This window comes from Fistularia commersonii, chromosome 8 (genome assembly GCF_037954325.1).
Source record: "Fistularia commersonii isolate RoL2024-O1a breed Wild chromosome 8, RoL_Fcom_v1.0, whole genome shotgun sequence".
Taxonomy (NCBI): domain Eukaryota; kingdom Metazoa; phylum Chordata; class Actinopteri; order Syngnathiformes; family Fistulariidae; genus Fistularia; species Fistularia commersonii.
The window spans coordinates 20,440,489-20,461,315 of record NC_141291.1 but is presented as its reverse complement, the minus strand read 5'-3'; the positions used below and the strand labels follow the sequence as shown (position 1 = coordinate 20,461,315).

At 40.7% G+C, this 20,827-nt stretch overlaps 2 protein-coding genes across 10 annotated transcripts in view; both read right to left on the bottom strand.

Annotated features, from left to right (window-relative positions):
• Positions 1-7,964, bottom strand: part of itgb1a (integrin, beta 1a) — a 34,907-nt gene extending 26,943 nt beyond the window's left edge. For 2 of the 3 annotated variants that reach the window (XM_086151583.1, XM_086151586.1), the window contains exon 1: positions 7,638-7,780. The gene's annotated coding sequence lies outside the window, so the exon portion shown is untranslated. Of the gene's footprint in view, positions 1-7,637 lie in introns of all 3 variants that reach the window. The other variant, XM_086151585.1, reaches the window with a different exon arrangement.
• Positions 7,965-8,555: 591 nt separating this feature from the next.
• Positions 8,556-20,827, bottom strand: part of nrp1a (neuropilin 1a) — a 47,821-nt gene continuing 35,549 nt past the window's right edge. For 3 of the 7 annotated variants that reach the window (XM_086151576.1, XM_086151575.1, XM_086151582.1), the window contains 7 exons: positions 20,322-20,432; positions 19,707-19,757; positions 15,194-15,337; positions 14,832-15,109; positions 14,616-14,712; positions 14,091-14,144; positions 8,556-13,998 (listed from right to left, as the gene is read on the bottom strand). In XM_086151576.1, coding sequence (XP_086007702.1) covers positions 13,712-13,998; positions 14,091-14,144; positions 14,616-14,712; positions 14,832-15,109; positions 15,194-15,337; positions 19,707-19,757; positions 20,322-20,432 — 1,022 coding nt within the window. In that variant the 3' untranslated portion in view covers positions 8,556-13,711. Of the gene's footprint in view, positions 13,999-14,090; positions 14,145-14,615; positions 14,713-14,831; positions 15,110-15,193; positions 15,338-19,706; positions 19,761-20,321; positions 20,433-20,827 lie in introns of all 7 variants that reach the window. The other 4 variants (XM_086151577.1, XM_086151578.1, XM_086151580.1 and 1 more) reach the window with 4 other exon arrangements.

The window sequence follows — 20,827 nt, the reverse complement described above, 5'->3', positions numbered from 1 at the left end:
AGGCTATCAGACTTTTTAATTCCTCTTCCCTCAGCCGCAGGGAATCTTCAATCTTTGTAGTTACAGTTGACAGTTAAGAAAATTCATATTTCATTGTATTCTTATTCTTCCTCCTTTCTACTATTATCTATTACTGTTATGTTTTTTACTTGAAACTCTGACACAACAATTTCCTTCGGGATAAATAAAGTTATTCTCATCTCATCTCATCATCTCATCGTCAGAGAGGAGGATGCTGAGGAAGCTCCTCAGCATCATGGCCAACGTCCATCACCCCTGCATGCCACACTGACATCCTGTCAGAGCTCTTACAGTCGTAGATTGATACCACCAAGATGCTCCACTGAACGCCACAGGAGGTCTCTCCTACCTGAGGCTATCAGACTTTTTAATTCCTCTTCCTCCAGCTGCAGGGAATCTTCAAATATTTGCACTCAAGACCTTAAAACACTTTATAGCTTTAACTTTGACACTTTATATTTTATTTGTATTTCTTATTCTCCCTCCTTCCTACTATTATCTATTATTGTTATGTTTTACTTGAAACTCTGGCACAACAATTTCCTTCGGGATAAATAAAGTTGTTCTTATTCTTATTATTCTTATACAATTGGGCCATGAATGAATCAAAGCTACCAGAGAATAAACTGACTAGGTGTCAAAAAAAGGAAATGTCTATTGTCTGCCATATCAAATACTTGCAACTGTTATGGTAGAGTTTTCTGACACTTTACAACAGAAATATTTTGCAAAAGTGTCTCGGGATTTGTAGAATACTGATTTCTTTGTTGTATATTAATTTGGTAATTGCATTTGATTTAATTTTTTTTTTTTCTTTGTCTTTTCAGTTTGAGACACCACTGTTGTTATACTGTGATATATGTACTATTTGCATTCATGCTCAAAAGTATACCCTGAGGTATATTTATGGCCACACTGTCCAAACCGATATCCTACATAACAAACCTGGACAGTGCAAGGGAATAAACCGTGAAAACATTTTTGTGTTTGTTACAGGAGAAGGTTTGCACGCAGCCACAACCACATCTACTGATAGCAACATCTTTACAGGTGAGTTACATGTAGAAGTGGAGAAGACATTGCGACGTGTGTCAAGTATTTTGTGTCTTGCCATGAATGATGACTGGGATAAATTCTGATTGCAGCATATCCAATTAAAACAATAAAGGGGCTGTGGACTAAGCCTTTTTCAAGTCTATGTCAGAACCTGTAGAGAGAAAATCAATTTTTTAATGTTTCAGTGGAATCACAATTTGTACTCGCACAGCACTTCAGTGTAAAAATACTTCAGATAAATATTTCTGATGCTGTCTTAATGTTCAAAAGAGTTGTGCAAAGGGACGTTTGAAATCACATACCTTCCTGAATTCAGCAAAAATTCTGTAAGATGGAGTAGGAGAGGCAAGAAATTAGACTCCCTCAGAATGGTCTTCTTCTTCTTCAGTAACTTTCAGCAAAATCTATTATGGTCATTTATTTTATACCTGCCTCTCTTATGCTATTATACCCTCAACTGCAAAAGGATCAAGACCCAACAGAAGATGGCTTTACTCAGTTATGAGTACAACAGGATTTTTTTTTTCTCAATGCATTTTGTTCACTGGTTATGGTGCGTCTATGTAAGCAGATTTAGGCAACACCAACACCAATACAAAACATTTTAATTGTGGGATCGGGTGTGCCAGTGGGTGTGCCTTCACCAGAGAAAGTTGGTGTATGAATCTCACTGGCACATTCATTTTCCAACTGACTGAACACCCAAATTACATTTGATACTGGTATTATATTCAGGGGAAAAATAAATTCCTATCTGAGGGATAAGTTTTCTGAGCAGCCCTGAACAAGTATTTGGCATAGGTGACAAAATTGTACACAGTAATTTTGCCTGCATTTTAGCACTGTAGTTTATTCTGACCTTAAAAAAACAACTACAGATGAGTATGAAGGTGACAGACAGGGTCATTGCAGTGCAGTATTTTTAAATTTTCCTACATTGCTTTCAATAATTGCTCTACAAGGTTTTGGCAAGCTTAGTATGTACAATGTGGTTGGGAGTGACAAAAGATTAAAATGTTGCATAAGGTCTCCCTGCACAATATACACCACAGCCAAAGTTTGTTCATCATAATAGAATTAGACTACTGATTTTTGTAATTAATTGCATCAACCGACAAAAGAAGCAGTGGTTCTGATGACTCAAGTGTGTAATATTATGTAGCCTAAACCCTGCCATCAGTGTTAAAAAAAAAACAACAATCTTGGATAGTACATAATGTCAGTAGTTTTTGTATTGCTCCATCCAAAAAGCCAAAGAAGCTCTTCATAGCAAGACTGTATGTCACTGAGAGTCAAATAAAACAAGCAGTTAAGCACTTAGAATATCTATAATCATTCCACAATCACATTTCATATCAAACGTCTTTTATATATATCGCTTCATCAAATATCTACCACTTATCCTTCTCAGGGTCGCAGGGGATGCTGGAGCCTATCCCGCCGCATTGGGTAAAAGGTGGGGTACAACCTGGACCACCAGTCAGCTGCAGGACCACAGTTATATACAGACAATCATCACCTTCTCATACGTACTAGTCAATCGCAGGACCATATATATATAAAGACAGACAACCATTCACAAACCCACGCAGAGAACATGCAAACTCCGCACAGCAAGGTCCCATGTCGGAATCAAACTACGGCCCTTTGTGCCTTGAGGCCGACGCACTAACCTCTCCGCCATTTTATACACCAGTGATCCCCAAACAACGGCCCAGGGCCAGATATGGCCCGCCTCCAGATTTTCCCGGCCCCTGAACAATACCAGAGATGCATTATGATTTTTTTTTTTCACGTAGTCGTGTCTTGTACATGCATAGGACATAACATTCTATTCCAGTGTTTCCCAACCACTGTGCCGCGGCACATTAGTTTGCCGTGAGAGATCATCAGGTGTGCCGTGGAAAAATGCCCACTTTCAACTGATTGGTCCGAAAATTATTTATCCAATGCAAATAATGTATCTTCCTTTGTCTATGTGGGCAGCATGCCCATTCGATGGCAACAAGTAATGAATTAACGTGTGCATCTGTGTATCAGAGTGATTAGTGACGCTTTGCGTGATACATTTTTAAAATAAAAAGTACTGTAATTTCCGGACTACTGAGCGCACCTCAATATAAGCCGCACCGGCTAGCCAGTCGCTATCTCGGACTTCCTCCTGCGCACTAAAACCATCAAAGTCATCTTCTTCGGAGTCAGAATTGAACAGACTCAAAATTTCCCGGTCATTTCATCGTTCCCATGTGACGAGGATAAACGTTTTAGCGGCGTGAAGCTCGTTAGCGTCCACCACCCAAAGTCCATATATTAGCCGCATCGTTGTTTACGTGAAAAAAGTTGCGGCTTATCGTCCGGAAATTACAGTACTTGTACCTGCATAAACAAACAGGCAGCATTGATGAAAACTACCAAGACGAGTGAGAAAGCAGTGAAAGCTTGCTACAAAGTTGCTGAACTTATCTCTAAATCCAAACAGCCACACAACTTAGCAAAACATTAATACTACTTGCCGGCTAAATCATTGTAGAAGAAATGCTCAGCTCTGGCGTTGATAAAGAAATAGCCCGAGTTCTCTCAAATAATACCATTTTCAGACAAATTGATGACATGTCTTCGGACATTGCAAAAAAGTGCTCTGGAAAAGTTGCACATCAGTGGGGAATTTGCATTGCAACTTGACAAATCTACAGATATTTGATATATTAGATTTCACACTAAGCAAACTAAGACTACGGTTTCATTGTAACTCGTTAAAATATGTTTTTGACATATTTATTTGGTGGTGTGCCGTGTGATTTTCTAATGTAAAATATGTGCCGTGGCTCAAAAAAGGATGGGAAACACTGTTCTATTCCACCCTTCTTCAGTCTGTGCCTTATCTGAAACCCCTCCCTCAAAAAAAAATCCTGGACACACCCTTGTCAAATAACACCGAATAACGGCAAAAAGATATAGATAAGAGAAAAATAGATTCAGAATGCAGGGTATTTAACCTACAGAGGACAAATGATTATTTTTTTGTACGATTAAAAAAAAAGGCTGTTTGTCTCATCTGTCAAGAGACATTGGCTGTATTCAAAGAATACAATCTGCGCGACACTATGAATCCCGTCACAGAGACAAGTATGATAGCTTGCGAGGCCAAATGCGAGCAGACAAACTCTCAAAGCTAAAAAGTGGACTGTCAGCTCAGCAGAGTACATTTGTATGCCAAGCTCAGCTGAACCAGTCCTCTGTTCGAGCGAGCTTTCGGGTTACTCAACTGATAGCAAGCAGCAGTAAACCTTTCATGGAGAATGGAGAATTTGTCAAGAAATGTTTGAATGCTGTCCCGGAGGAGGTGTGTCCCGAGAAGGAAGATGTCTTTAATGTCATGAGTCTGTCTGCGACTACAATCACAAGACGCATTGAAGAAATTGGGGGTTATGTATATGCCCAGCTGCAGTAGGGGACGAAAGCATTTGACTTTTTTTTTCATTAGCACTGGCTGAGAGTACGGATGTGCAAGACACAGCGCAGCTGCTAATTTTTATAGGTGGACTTAGCGCAAACTTTGAAATGAGCGAGGATCTGGCAGCTGTCCAAAGTCTCAAAGGGACTACAACGGGGGAGAATATTTTTGGCAAAGTATGCCATAATATGGAAGAGCTGAACCTGGACTGATCGAAGCTTGTTAGCATCACAACTAACTGAGCTCCTAGTATGGTGGGTGCGTCTCTCAGTGTAATCCGGCTCGTGAACCGGGACATGGAAGAACGGGGTCTTACTGCCCCGCTACAAGTCCACGGTCTAATTCACCAGCAAGGACTGTGCTGCGAAGTTCTATAACCATACTGGTAGTGAAATGTGTTGTGTCGGTAGGTGTTGGTATCAGTTCGGTTTCATAGCCTGCTTGCTTTCTGGTTTTCACAGTGAATTTGATATGAGAGAGCTGCAAACAGTTGTGTCTATAAAAAAGTTAAGTTCCTTGTTTTTTTTTTCTGTGAAAAACTTGAAAAGGGCTATTTGGTTATTATTTATTTCACTAAAAGTGTTATTTATTTCATTAATATTATTGTTTTTTTTCCTATCAAGATTCCAGAAAGGGTTAATTTTTGGTTATGTGTGGCTTTCTGGGAAACAATAAATGTTTATGTTTAGACACCTCTGCAATCGTCACACTTTTTGTTACGAACTGGCCCAGCCCCCTGCCAGAGAAGAGAAAAGTTATTTGGCCCTCACAGGAAAAAGTTTGGGGACCCCTGTTATACACCTTTGTCTTTCTTCCGACTGGAACTATTTTGTGATAAATCACCTCTAGGTTGTTTGGCATTCCATGAGAGACAAGTTGAAAAAAGAGTAGGCATTGTTTTTTTTTGAAAATAATGAATTGTTTTGTTTTGTTTTTTTTCTGAAAAGTGCCTCTTTTTGTTCACATATGAAATGTAAAGCCAAGCTTTCAATGGTCATTATGAGAAGTGATATTTTGACATAGTAAGGTGATGATTTCCGACATCCATTGTGAGGGAAATCAGAGATTTCCCATCAATGTGTTCAGATTTTCCGACCTTGAGGGGTCAGGCAGATTCAGAAAAAGCTAGGACAACAATGTTTAAAAGCTGAATTCTCAACATTCCCAACTTCATTTATTTGACTGAATGTTTTATGGAACTCACCCAGACTTCCCATCTCAAATCACAATCTTGACGCTTATTTCTGTTTTTTTGTATCTCAAAAATGGCTGCAAAAATACACACTCTTAACAATGTCAAGGTCAATGTTTGAGTTTTGATGCAAACACTACCAACAGTCATGCTGTACATTGTTTGATATTATTATCAGTTTAAGAAAAATATATAGGAATTTCATCACACACAATCAGAAGTAGTTTAGTTGTTTTTTCATGTGACAAAGCATTTTCTCTTAGAAAATAATAAAATTCTTTTGCTGCTACTGGCTACAGCCATAACATGTTCTGCAGATTACTCAGGAGAAATAACCATGCAGGGGGCCAGTATAATTATAACACTCGTCATGGCAGTTCAGAGGCTGTTTTTAGAAAGCAGGCACCCACTGACAAAATAAAGGGCAGAAACTGGACTCCTACTTAATACTGTATGTAGTAAAAGGTTTGCTTTAGGGGTAAAGGCTAAAAGTGTCTAAACTAAGCTTTAGTGGTTGCATACCAAACACCAAAAATAGACACAGCCCACAATCTAGCTGCAAAAACAGATTAACCTATGGAAGAGAAGAAAGAAGGTAAGGAGGGAGAGCTATTGACTCTCAGAAATACACATATTTTTCAAGATTCAAATTTTCATATGGCTTGAGACGCTTCAGAATACAGAATACATTTTCTTTGTCCAAGCATTTTCTTTGCCCTCCCTTCTGTGATCTTCAACATGGGATTGTGTGTGTGTGTGTGTGTGTGTGTGTGTGTGTGTGTGTGTGTGTGTGTGTGCGCTTCTATGCCTGACATGCTGTTGCAATGCATGTGTCACAGAAGAGAGTTTCACACATTAATCTCCTCTGTACCCAAGAAACTCTTAAGGATCATAGGCATGGAGCACATGTATTACTCACAACTAAAGAGGACATGTTTTCATGTCAAAAAGTAAGATTTTTCATGTGTTACAATAAAAGCTTGGGCCTCTCTGTGTGAGGTAAGAGGCCTCTTAATCAGTTGGGAGCCTGGCCCCTGTAATAGCAGCTGCCACATTGGGTCCTGAGATCACACCCTTTCAGCTGGTGGCTACTGGCTCCAACCCCCAGTGCCCTCTATTTACCCTCCTCCTAAATTAAACTCCAGCAACTGTCCCTCCTCCAGGCGCTATGTTTTCCACATTTCCTTCTGACATCCCCTCATATCCCCTGACTTTGTATCAATTTCCATTATAATGCCAAATACAGCAGAAAATTGCCAATTAATTAGGGCCCCCTTTCCTTAACAGGCAGGAATTTGTAAAAGTTATACTTGTCAATCATAAATGAAAAGCACGACGCAGGGAGGCTGAAATCGTTGTGATGCTAGGTATAAAACATCTACAAGTAAGCCACAAAATTTTGCACTCAAGGTGACAGAAAGACAGCATCTTTACCTTATTGAGAAAGAATCCGAAATTATTCCTGCATTCACAGAAGCGAATTACAGTGATTTACAAAGTGAGTTAGAAGTTGAACTTATTTCAGTGAACCGTGTGGGGTAGCTTGTAACACACGGAATCAGTAATTGTCGATGAGGGATCCACGAGCCGATGTAAAATACTTGTTGGTTTGTAAAGTACTCTGTAACGGGAAAGTCATTTACGTGACCTTTCTTGACATTGCCCAATACACATTCAAACACAACCCGTGTACCAAAACATATTTTCAAAGACAACGAAGAAGCAAAAAGCTTAAAAACTCAAACTACGTTATACGGCATGATATCACCATTAGTTTTCTACGCAACTCAGAAGTCAACGGAATTGACATCTGATCACAGCTAAACCATTAAATCCAATTTAACACTATTACGTGCAATATAAATTGATTTAACAAGTATCATCACAAATAATCGGTTTGAGGACTGGTTTTACCTTGACGACGTGCTGTCAATTCCTTTCCTTGAGATCCTTTGGTGTTCCTCCGACAGCAACGTGAACAGTGCTACAGGCAAACAAGCAACTTTCTCCAGTGGAAAAAATAGGACCCGCAAATTTTGCCCGATATTTATTCCATTCTTAAGTTCCCTCAAAGGAGAAGACGTTAGTACACGTTGTACATTTTCTGAAAAAGGTCCGAAAGAAAGAATTATCCAACTGACGTCGATTTAGGTCTCATTCCCCGCGGTCTGGATGAGAGGAAAGCCGAAGAATGGGAGAAAGCGTCAGCACAAACGCGCAGTTAGACATCGGTTGCAGACTGTGTTAGAAAAGACAACTGTTTCCGGTTAACATTTCAGAATAAAACCGAGATTCATCGCGATGCCAAAGTCTCAACTCGGCGAACGGTCATTGACAGCGTTCTTGTATCACCAATTTCACACTTTCAGGTAGTTAAGGCGTTTCACACGTCACATCATCAGTCTGTGCCTGCTGACAACCTAAAAACACAAGTTGCCTTGTATACGATGTGATATTGAGATATTTCATCATCAATTATTCACCATCCATGCATCTTCTTCCATTTATCCTACACTCAGGGTCGCGGGAGATGCTGGAGCCTATCCTAGCTGTCATTGACACTCAGTCGCAGGGCCACATACTGTATATAGACAAATAACCATTTACACACTCACTCTTTCGGGGAAATTTTCGCATTTTTGCCTGTTAATCAGCTGGATGTTTTTGGACTGTGGGAGAAAATCGGAGAACCCGGAGGAAACCCCTGCAGACACCGGGAGAACATGCTAACTCCACACAAAAAGGCCCTCTTGTTGGAATCGAACCAGGGTCCTTCATGCTGTGATACCTTGAGATTCTTTAGAATACACAAAAAACATCTTTTACATAATGGGATTCTTAAATAGGGGTTTAATTGTTTCAAAACTGGAAATGAAGAGACGTGCAATAAATCTCACTATAAATTAATTGGTCAGATTTGTAAATGAAATGAAGCCCTCTCAAGTAGCAGGAAAACATTTTGACTCATTCTTTCAACCTGTGAATTACTATGCTCACACAGACATACAAAGAACACAAGAGTGAAAAGAAATAATAATAATCACAAATAGCTGAATACATTCCAAAATTTGAAAAAACATATAGTTTCCTTGTGAGCTCACCCTACTCAAAAATGTCCACTAAGCATGTATGTCTTGAGTTATATTGAGGGGTACCAGAGGTCTCTTCCAGAATGACAGGAAAGGTCTCCAGATATCAGTCTGGAGTTTTTATGAGAAACATGTTTTTTTTTTTTTAATGACAATTCACTTCCAGCATTCCCCAAAATAGAATATGTGAGAATAGGTGATGAGACTTCATAGTTTGTATTGAGTCTTTTATCAGATGGGATTTCGTTGGTATAAACCTTATGCTGTTGTACAGTATGTGAAGAGTACAGCTCCATATGATTGTATCACATTCTTGTTATGGTACTGAAGAATGTGTAAAGTGCTCAAATGTGCAAATACAGTATATTCATGCTTAGTATGATTTTTTTTTCATTTAAACTACAATGATATAACTCTCCATGTACAGTATCTTGCAATTGTGTCAAAAAAACATTGTAACATTTAAAAATTTGACCACATCCCCCTTGAAAAGTCAAAAATGAAACAAAACCAAAAACAGAAAAAGAAAAAAAAAACAGTGGAAAACAAAAGAAAATTAAGCTTCATTTCACATAATGAGAGCAAATGTGAAAACCACTTTGCATGTTAGTGTCTCACTCGTGTCTCACTAACTACCTTACCTTGCAGCATATTCAGTGCTAGTTACCACTATTGGAGGTAGACCATCCAGCCATTAAGACTTCAGTGAAGTCTGTAATTGTGTAGTTATAGTTAAACTGCAAAAACAGATATAAAAGGGACAAATAAGCATAAATATTAAACATATGGTAATGTTTAATCTTTTCACTTTAAAAATAGTTATGTATCCAAAAAATTAAGACTTCATGTACAGGAACCACACTGATTACAAGCATGTCTAAACAGCTTTAACTGGAATCTTTGGAAAGTGTTAACTTAGAAAAAGGCTGGAGATTGTTTTTATTGACATCACTGTTCTTTTTCTGTATGCTGCTCCCTTGAGTGGTTGCCAACGTGAATCCACTTGCTCCATTGGACCTCATTTTCTTCTTCATCTCAAACTTACTCACTTCAAGTCTTCGGTTTTCCTTTAGGCCTCCTCCTTGGTAGTGCCAAACTCAGCACTATTTTCCCAATATATGCACTATCCCTCCTCTGTACATGTCCAAACCATCTCAGCCTGGTCTGTCTAACTTTATCTCCAAAACTCATCCTATCCATCCTCGCCACTCCCAATGAGAACCTCATCATTTTCGTATCTGCTACCCCGAGCTCCGCCTTCTGTTTTTTTGTTAATGCCACTGTCTCTAAACCAAACAGCAGTGCTGGTCTCACAACTGTCCTATGCCCCTTTCCTCTCATTCTGGCTACTACTCTATTATCACACATTACCACTGATACCTTTTCCACCTACTCCAACCGGCTTGAACAAGTTTCGTCACCTCAGTCTCCATTGCTCTGGACTAATGAATATAACCACTTAAAATCGTCCAGCTTCTTCATCTCCACTCCACTCCTTCACCTGTAATCTCACAGTTCCACTTGAGTCCTTGTAACTTCCTCACATGTATCCAGTCTCATTGGTACTAATCTTCATTCCTCTCCTTTCCAGGGCATACCTCCAACAGCTACCTGCTATCTCTACAGATGACAATGTCAACTGCAAAATCATGGTCCATGGAGATTTCAGTCTAACCACATCTTGTCTCTACATAATGTAGTCTACCTTTGCGCTCCTACCTTGACCCTTATAAATGATCCCATGCCCCTGCCTTTTATAGAAGAAAGTATTAACTACAGCCATTTCCATAATTTTTGCAAGGTCACCATCTGTCCCTCTGTGTTTCCATACTGGATGCTAGACCTGCCGATCCCTTCTTCATCATCTTTATATCCTTCATCGGCATGCCCATTGAAGTCTGCACCTATTATCACAATGTCAACTTGGAGGATATTCTGCATGACTTCATCTAACTCATCCCAATATCATCCCTTCTCTATTAACTCACATCCCATATGAGGAGCATAGCCACTAACAATATAAAGTATCAGACCTTCAATTTCTAGCTTCAGACTCATCAGTCTATTCAACACTCTTTGCACTTGCAGAACATTCCAAACAAAGTCCTCCAAGATAACTCCTACTCCATTTCTCTTCCTATAAATACCATGATTGAACAACTAAAAACCCACTCTTAAGCTTCTAGTCTTGATACCTTTCCACTTTGTCTCCTGGATAATGGATAGTTTATCCATCTTCCTTCTCTGCATCACCTTAACCACCAATCTAGCATTTTCTGTCATCATCCCAATATTCAAAGTTCCTACTAACTTCAATGTGCATAATTGGATTTGTTAATATCACTGTTCCACAGTAATGACATAATGATAAGCTTTCCATGGTACTGCTTTGATGTTTTACAAAACTGTTTGAATATAGACAAATACACTTCAAATTATAGTATTCTAGATCACAAATGCTTTTTAAGGCCTTGCTGTTTATTAATTTCCCCCCACAACAGCAAATTACAGAAGTAGTATTGAAAATAAAAGTCTTTCTTTTCTTGTTTCTGTAAAATAAAAAATCTGCACAAATTTTGAATGACAGTACAAAAATGGGGTGTTAATAGGCAATGCAAGGGAGGGGATAGGAATGTTAATTTTGGAAAATCTATTTTGCAATTATGAATTAAAAAAATGAAAACATCCAATATTTACATTTCAGAATTATATCACACAATCTGAAATAGTATAAAACATGAAATAAATGAACTTCTGTATTTTGTATTTTTTGATTTTTTTTTTTTTTTGCAAATTAATGCTACAAACACATAAACCTCTAAAATATATTTGTCAGTGCAACATTGTTTCTTTTAGAGTCCACGCTACAGTATCCATTTCCTTTAGTTTAGCAGACATTGCTGAAGCTATAGTACTTCCTTTAAGCCAAAAGCCAAGAGTAATTCAGTAGAAGTTGAGGAATCAAGCTTAGATTGGGTTCACAACAGCACAACACACAACTCACATGGATGTAAAATATCCTATCCTTCCTGAATCATGTTTTTGATTGATTATAGTGTAAAACCCACAGAGTTCTGTGTTTTCTTATATCCTGAAACTGTGCATCTCAAAGAGTTCACTTTGCCCTTGTAGCTTAGCTTGGTGTGATGATGTGGAGTAGATTCTAAATAGTTCACATCATAGTGACATTTGTGGTTCTATCATACTCAAAAAGAGTATGAAATTACTTTCCCAGGGCAAATCAAGTATCCAGTTCTTTTGTGAGTGCTGACAGCTAATAATACATGCTTTTTTGCTGAGAACCCCAACAAGCAAGAAAGTGGAGACCATCCTTTGGTAAAGCCAGAGAAATGGTCCCACAGTCTACCACAGACACGGTCCCATGGTCTATCAGTGTCCCATCCAAATGACATCAGCTCTGACATCACAATGTTATGGCTACTACATGTGACAGAAAAAAAACTCAGCAGCCCAAGGGTCCATAGGCTACAATACAGCATGTGAACAATACAAACTGGGTTTATCATGACACATGTGTCTGGCTAAAGTAATTTTAGCACCATTCACCAGTTAATGTGTGATCCTTCCTTTTAAATCTATCAGGAGAGAAGCACAAACAAAGTGCCTTTGAGCTAAATTGTCAAGAAAGCATTTCTTCAGTCAACAATCCACAGTGATATTTGAAGGTGGCAAAAAGACAGTCATATTTTTGGCATGTTGGCTGGAGTAATATTATTAGTTTACTACTTCCATTAAATTAAATTAAAATGGCAAGGTCATTAGCCTTAAGAACATATTCTTCAAACCAGTCAAACTCCAAAGAAATCAGAGGTGATTTATGAAAGTACCGATACTTTAAATGTTACTTTTTATGTTTTCTTGCCTTTAACTCACTCATCCTTTGGTGGTTTTCATGAAATGGGTGTTTTGATGACACATGGCATTAATGCACATTGACACTGCTCAAACTATCAATCAAACTAAAATATACACACTGCACATCCACAAAACGTTCAGAGGATTGTATTTATACACAAACAACCTATGAAAGAAGGGATCCTGATTTATCATTTCCTTTTTACTTTCTTAAAAAAGGACCATAAATATACTAAAATGTATTTACAATGTATTTTTTGGCCACAAATAATAATAATAATTAGAAACGAAAGTGCTGTGACGGATAAGATTCCATTTTAATGGTGTTTATAACTTAATAATGTGACTGTATTTCCTGCCGTCATAACTCAAGCCAGGTACATTAAAAACACCCAGATCAACAGAGGCAACCCACCAAGATGTATTAAAGGCACTGACAGAACCATTATCACTATTGTTGGGAAGCTCTCTTTAGAGGGATGGGGTAAAAATTAAAAAGGTACATTTTTTAGTTTATAATGTAATGAGCATACCCTGTATGCCATAGCTTGAAGAAAAAACAACAGTTTTGCCAGGTATGGTTCATTTGGATATTTGATACTTCTCTTTAAACTCGAAAATTGACAATAGGCTTCATGAACTGATAATACAAATTGTTTCTTTCCCAAAAATGATAGATACTTTATTAATAGATTGGTCTCAACACCAGCATCAGATTGTAGAAATGAATGAAAATAAAAATAAAATTTAAAAAATATCTAAATTATCTGTACATATTTCCCGTTCTTATTTTGTACACAGTGTATCCTACTTGTAGGTTCTTTTTACTGCAGCTCCTGAGAAAAGCGTGGATCAGTCCAAACCTCCCATTAGTTCCTGAACCTGCCCCTCCTCCAGAGAGTTTAGGGTGAAGGCAGTCTGCAAAGTCCACCTGCTTGTGGTGAGGATTTGGCTACAGCCTGTCTGTGCTCGCTCTGGAAGCTTTGCACGTCACATAGTCACATGAAGGCACCCAGTCTAACCTCATGCTTCTGAGTATGAGCTCTGTACATTGAGCTTGTCTTTCTTCAGCTTGACACCATCCACCAGTTCAAAGTTATAGTTCTCTAGGGCGGATAGGTTCCTTTCTGACATGCCTCCATGTGAGCAGGCACAGTAAAGGACCACACCACAAATGGCTCCCAGGAAGACCCCCAGGGCAGACATTGCAATGATAGTAATGAGAATGGGGTCAAGCGTCTTCAGCATATTGCCTGCTCCACTGATCTGGTTGGTCTCCACAATATCTGGGTATTCTGTAATATCTTCAACTATACACCAGAGGCAGAAAAAGAGGAGGAAAGTCAGTTATAGCGGGAGTAGAATAAATGTTTGCAACAATCTTAAAAAATCAAGTGCTTACTAATTTCACTTATTGCATCCTCTGGTAGCACTGGCTCAGTGGGCACATCTGGATCTGTTAAAAAATACATTTTATGTGTATTCCAAATTAAAGCGAGCAATAACATAGTTTTTCATTTTGCATTGATTAGTGCAGTGCTTATCAAATGGTGTCATAACATTCCAACCATGGAATGATAATGAAACCTGAAGTATTGGCATTTTTTGAACAACTCAACAACTTTGAGTTAAAAATTCAATGAAACCCAACTTGCATTAAAATGCAGTTATGAGTTTGAAACCAATTGGACCTTTTGCTGCACAAACACAAAAAGACTTTGCTCCCCTCTTATAGTAGATGTTAGCATCTGCCAGAATACCCTGCCAAACTACTGTGACCCCGTAAGTTTTGGTTAGCTACATAAATGGAAATTTGTGTTAAAAAATGAGAGAAGCCATACAAATTACTTTACACTCCCAAACACATTCATCCATCTGAAATATCCTCACTACCCATCAGAATACTGTGGAATTTTCCGAGCTTTACCTTTGCAGTCTGCGGTGCTATCTACATCGAGAATCTTGATATCATCCACTGCAATATCTCCCCAGTTCTTTCTCTCCACCAGCCCTTCAATCACCACCTTGAAATGAAATACCCATTGACTCTTCATCTTTAAAAACATGAATGGTGTAGGCATAGTGAAGGCATGAAATTGAAACTATTACCGGGTAAATAAAATTCAGAAGTATATTGCATTACCTGATATGGTATGTTTGTGCGTGGTACAAGTACTCGACCTTCCCTCCAGCGGTTACCTTGGTGACCACTGACAGTCCATAGTAAGATGTCAGCTGGTCCGTCAACAGTCTGTTTGCGTTGTTTGATATGCAATGTGCCGATATGTGAACCAAACATGTGGTACCAAAAGGACATGCAAAGGTGAAGGTCGGGGGAGCTGACAACAGGACTGACCAGCCGAGCAACTTCTGTCTCATGAGGGCCCGTCGCTAAGGTGTAGATGAAGTTACCTGAGCCACCTGTAGATAAATATATATTACTGCTAGGTGCCAAAATATTGATATGAACTCTGACCCTCTACAAATGCTGCATGAGGGTCCCACCTGTATGATCCAAACTGGGTCCAATGTTGAGAGTGGGAGTACCACTAGACTGAATCTGCCATCTGGAGCCAGTGTCTTCTGATGTCCAGCTGCAGAAGGATGGGTCATTGGCCGAGCCAAAATCACAGGAAAACCACAGAAAAGCTGCAAAAATGTTTAAAAGAAGTCATAATCAGGTAGAGGCAAGAACACACTTTATCAATATTCCCATAGAGGGGAATTTAGAACCATAGATGGGTTCTAAAATTTGTCAAAGGGGTTGGAGAGGCAACAGATGGATGGAGTGTTTGTGTGAACTAATACAAATGACAGCAAGAATAGAGTACATGTAAAAGCCATTCCACAAAAAGATTTGGCCTTTTAGCAAAGCATGAATATGCAAGGCTCATTGTACAAATTATTTTCCAAACACATTTATTTCATTACATGGTAGAGAAACTCATGTTTGCTTTGAATGGGAACAGTGTTGTTGATCTCCCTTTTTGGCCAGTGTCAAAGTTAACTTGGATCTGTGACGGGCTTTGTTGGTGTTCATGACGCTGAATGTCTGCTTATATATGTTGAACCAAACAACATCAGCAGCCCGGATGTTCGGAAACTTGGGTAATTGCTAATTTGAATGCCAGCATAAAACTTGCCTTGGTACTTGACTATTGAATCTGGGTTGGTTGTGAAAACTTTTTTGCTAAGTCTGCAAATTAGCAGCCGCCCGTTCTTGCTTGACTGCTCTCTATTATAGTTAGCATGCTTTGTGGCAAAGTGCCGGCTGATACTGCATTCTTTGGAAACCACAAAACATTGTGTCTACTTTTCTTTTCCTCGATCCGCTCTTTTTTACAGAAGGCTTCAGAGGGCAAAGTGAAAAAGTGACAGAGTGATTTGCCACACAAAGGTCAATGTGTATGAAGACTGTGCCATCTTTGGGGGATCACAGGCATTAAAGGAGATTGGTAAAATGAATCCTCTCCTTGAGCTACCACCTTATTGTGGTGGAGGGGTTTGCGCGTTCCAGTGATTCTTGGAGCTGTGTTGTCGAGGGCTTTATGCGCCTAGAAGGATCATCTAAGGCAAACAGGTCCTGGGTGAGGGACGATACAAAGCACAGCTCAGCTCATGAAGAGTAACAGAATTGAACCCAGTTTTTTGAACCCAGAATTGAACCGGAGCCAGGCCTAGGGGCGGGGCTCGACGGAGAGCGCCTGGTGGCTGGGACTGCTCCCATGGGGCCAGGCTAGGCACAGTGCGAAGGGAGGACATGGACTCTTCCCCTGGGCTCACCACCCATAGGAAGGCCCAAGGGAGTCAGGTGCAGTGTGAGCTGGGCGGTGGCCAAAGTGGGGGACCCTGGCAGTCTGACCCTCAGCTGCAGAAGCTGGCTCTCAGGACAGAATGTCACCTCTGGTGGGGAAGCAGCCTGAACTGGCGCAAGAGGCCGAGAGATTCCAACTATATATAGTCGGAATCACGTCGACGCACAGTGTGGGGTCTGGAACCAAGCCTCTTGAGAGGGGCTGGACTCTGGAGTTGCACCCCTTGAGAGGCACTGGGAAGGTGTGGGCATATTGATTACCCCCCCAACCTGCATATTGGGTTTCAACCCAGTGGACGACAGGGTAGCCTCCCTCTGCCTTCAGATGGGGGGGGAGCTATTTGCGGCTATGCACCCGACAGCGGTTCATTTCCTAGGGATTCCTAGAGGGGCTGCTAGAGAGCACTCTTACCAGGGACTCTCTTGTACGAAGAGACTTCAATGCTCACGTGGGCAATGACAGTGCAACTTAGAAGGGTGTGATTGGGAGGAACGGTCCCCCAGATCTGAATCCGAGTGGTGTTTTCTTATTGGACTTCTGTGCACATTACGGATTGTCCATAACAAAAACCATGTCCAGGCATAATGGTGTCTATATTTGCACTTGGTACCAACACACATTAGGCCACAGTTCTTTGATTGACCATTTGGCCATGCCATTGGATTTGTGACCGCATGTTCTGGACACTCGGGTGAAGAAGGAGCTGGCTCAGATGTTCTGTGCTTCCATTGTCGAAGTGTCAGACTAGAGCAGCAGCTGTAAGGCGGTTGGCACCTCTCAGGATGGCAACCATCGAACCTGCTGGTAGACTCCAGCTGTGAGGGATGCCATCAAACTGAAGGAGTCCTATTGGGCATTTCTTGCCTGTGGGGCTCGGGAGGTAGTGGACAGGCACTGGCAGGCCAAGCGGCATGCAGCTGTGGTGATTGCCGAAGCAAAAACTTTGTGGTGGTAAGAGCTTGGCAAGTCCATGAGAGCAACTTTCAGAAGGCACCAAAGAGATTCTGGTCTGCCATCTTGTGGCTCAGGAAGGGGAAGCAGTATGCCGTCAACACCATGTACAGTGGGAGCAAGGCACCGCTGACCTCAACTCGAGATGTTGTAGATCGGTGGAAGGAATACTTTCGAGACCTCCTAAATCCCGTTGAAACACCATCAAATGTGGAAGCAGAGCCGGGGTACTCAGGTACAGACACACCTATTTCCAAGGCTGAAGTTACTGAAGCAGACAAAAAGCTCTGGGGGGTGGGGCCCGGGAGTGGATGAGGTTCCTCAAGGCTCTGGATGTTGTAGGGCTGTCCCGCTGACATGCTTGTGCAGCATTGGATGGACGTTGGGGACATTGCCACTGGACTGGCAGACCAGGTTGGTGAAGGGTGATCACCATCTTGGTCTGCCAGTCCAACTACTTGGTTTGCAACTACAGGGGGATCGCACTCCTCAGCTTCCCTAATCGGCAGTGCTGGAGAGGAGGGCCCGCCGGGTCGTTGAACCTCGGATCCAGGAGGAGCAGTGTGGTTTTCATCCTGGTCGTGGAACAGCTCGGACTCTGTTCTGGTCTGCCGTGGTGAAGAGGGACCTGAGCCAGAAGGTGAAGCTCTCAATTTACTGGTCGATCTACTTTCCTACCCTCACCTATGAGGAATGAGATCCAAGCAGCTATGAGCAGCGGTAATGAGTTTTCTCCGCATGTTGGCCGGACTCTCTTTTAGAGATAGGGTGAGAAGTTCAGCCATCAGGGAGGAGCTCAGATTTGAGTAGCTGCTCCTCCTGTTTATGTGGAGGAGCAGCTACAAGATGAGCCACCTCATCTGGTCAGGACGCCTTCTGCCCCCCTGCCAAAGGAGGTATTCTGGGCATCCATCTGGGAGGACACCATGAGGAAGACCCAGGACACATCGGAAAGACTATGTCTCTCGGCTGGCCTGGGAATGCCTTGTGATCCCCCCAGAAGAGCTGGACCATGTGGCTGGGGAGAGGGAAGTCTGGGCCTCTCTGCTCCAGCTGCTGCCCCCCCGACCCAACGTCGGATAAGTGGCAGAGGATGGATGGATGGATGGTAAAAGAAATTATATTAACTTTCCAGTTCAGTAGGCCGGATTGAAAAGGCCTGTGGGCTGTAGTTTACTCATACTGTACCTGCTTCAGACTGCACAGAAACATTGACCTTAACATCTGACGAGAGAATGAATAGATCGTCAACTCATACTAACTAGCAACAAGCACTAGAGTGCAGCAAAGAGCAGTGTGATAAAAGGTTTTGAATTACAGCAAACGTGGTTTTTATTAACAATGTATCAATCAATTCAAGGAAGAATTCCATACAGCCGATGTGATTAAACTAGTAACTGCAGGAAAAATATACATCTATCCATTAAACCCAAGCAAGTAAAGACACAAGAAAATGTATTTCTGATGCAAGTTGCATTCTTGACTTTTTTCTCTTATGTGCACAGGCGACAGAAAGTTTTAGACATGAGCAACCACGTGACTCATCTGGTCATTAGTTGAATATAAAATTAGATGCTATCTTTTCAAATTCTACCATGATGGAGCTGACAAGCTGATGGAGCTTACAAGCTCCATCACCGAAACATATCTCATGCAGAGATATTATATGAAAAGCAGGAAAGTGTTTATGCATAAAAATATGCCTCTCTTGTCTAATACATTATCAATGAAGTGTCTAAGAGAAAAGAGGTCTGGTTGGAGTCTTTCGAATGGCCCAGTAGCCAAAGTTAGACTTGGGCACAGCCTCTTAGTAACTTCCTGCCTCATCTTCCTGCCTCAACTTCCTGCCGACTGTGTGTTTCATGCGTCTATGTGTCTGTGAGTGAGTACACATATATGCATGCATGCATGCATGTGCTTCTGTGTGTGTTGGTGTGGGAGCTTAGTTAGTTTGCTCCATAACAGTGATTGGTGGTAGTGCTGAGAGGGTGGCAGCAGAGAATCAGTGCTAATCATCTGCTAATCTAGCAAGGTACAGTCTAACACGGCCTCTCAAGGACCCAGTCATAGCCTTATCACCAGCTTTGATAGATACATGATAGCAAAGCTGGCTCAATAATTTTTAGCTATAATATGCTTGCAGTTAGGTGTTTCCTCTAGATTTGTTTCCATTTACTAAAAGACTTAATACATACATGTGTGTATCATGAAATGTCTAGCTAGAACAGAGCATTATAAAATTTTCCTCTCACCCCGAATGGAATCCATTTTGGTAGTAGTGGTATCCGCCATTGTGGTACCACCTGCTACAAAACAGCTCATTAGTAGGGCGTCCCGAATGGCTTCATAAAAACTACATTGAATCTTTGTGCAGACTTTTGTGTATGTATTCAAAGACATAACTGATATAATGTCATGCTTAAGTTACTGATTGATGAGAGCAGGCAGAAATACAGGCTGAGAGAGTTACTGGGTGGGTAGGGAAAGGGGGGCAATGAAGAGTAAATGGAAAGTGGGTTGGGGGAGTATAAGCAATGCAATGCAAAAGATAGGCACGTTCATAGAGCATTTTTGCAAATGTGCTAGTATAGTGATCTACTTATGTCAGTTTAGGTATTGGAGTGAGGGTGCTACAGGTACAGCTAGTTGCAACTTTGAAGTATGCCAGAGTGCACATGGCTGCAGTTGTGACTCTTGAAAGTCTACACCTTAGATGGCAGATGCGGAAGTATGTCAAAGTGAACAGTGGCAAAGAACACTGAAGCCAATATCAAATTTTGCTGGCAAAAATAAGGGAGACCAAGAGGGAATGGAGGGAAAGAGGAAGGAGGTACATAGTTGCAGTCTCATGAGGGCGATATCAGCACCTGTCACATCGTAGTCATCACCTGTGCCACTGTGACAGCTTGCTTGGTCATCGTCACACTCATCTGATGGGGTAATGGTTGGTGCTGTTGTAATCGGAGGGTTTGTAGGAGCTGAAATAAAAAAGACAAAGGACAACTTATTTGACCTTTAAGATATTGAAAAAACAATGGAGCCGATATCTTGTTTTACAATCTGGAAATGACGGACTAATGCAGAGATCACATGTTCATTACATTTTTTTGCAAGTGCACAAAATCCAGTGTTCATCTCACATCCAAATCCAACTTCACATTAACTTAAAAGAAGATGTTCAAGTTGACATCTGATTATTCTAAAATGGAATAAAAAAAATTAAAGGAGAAAGTCATTAACAATACTGGCAATTGTGAAAATCCAATGTTTAAATTTGTGCATAGTGTAATTGGTTTTTAAGCAAAAAAAGTACATACATTTACAAAATAATCAAAGGTTAAAAAAAATCAACACACAGTGTCCGAAGGTTGCT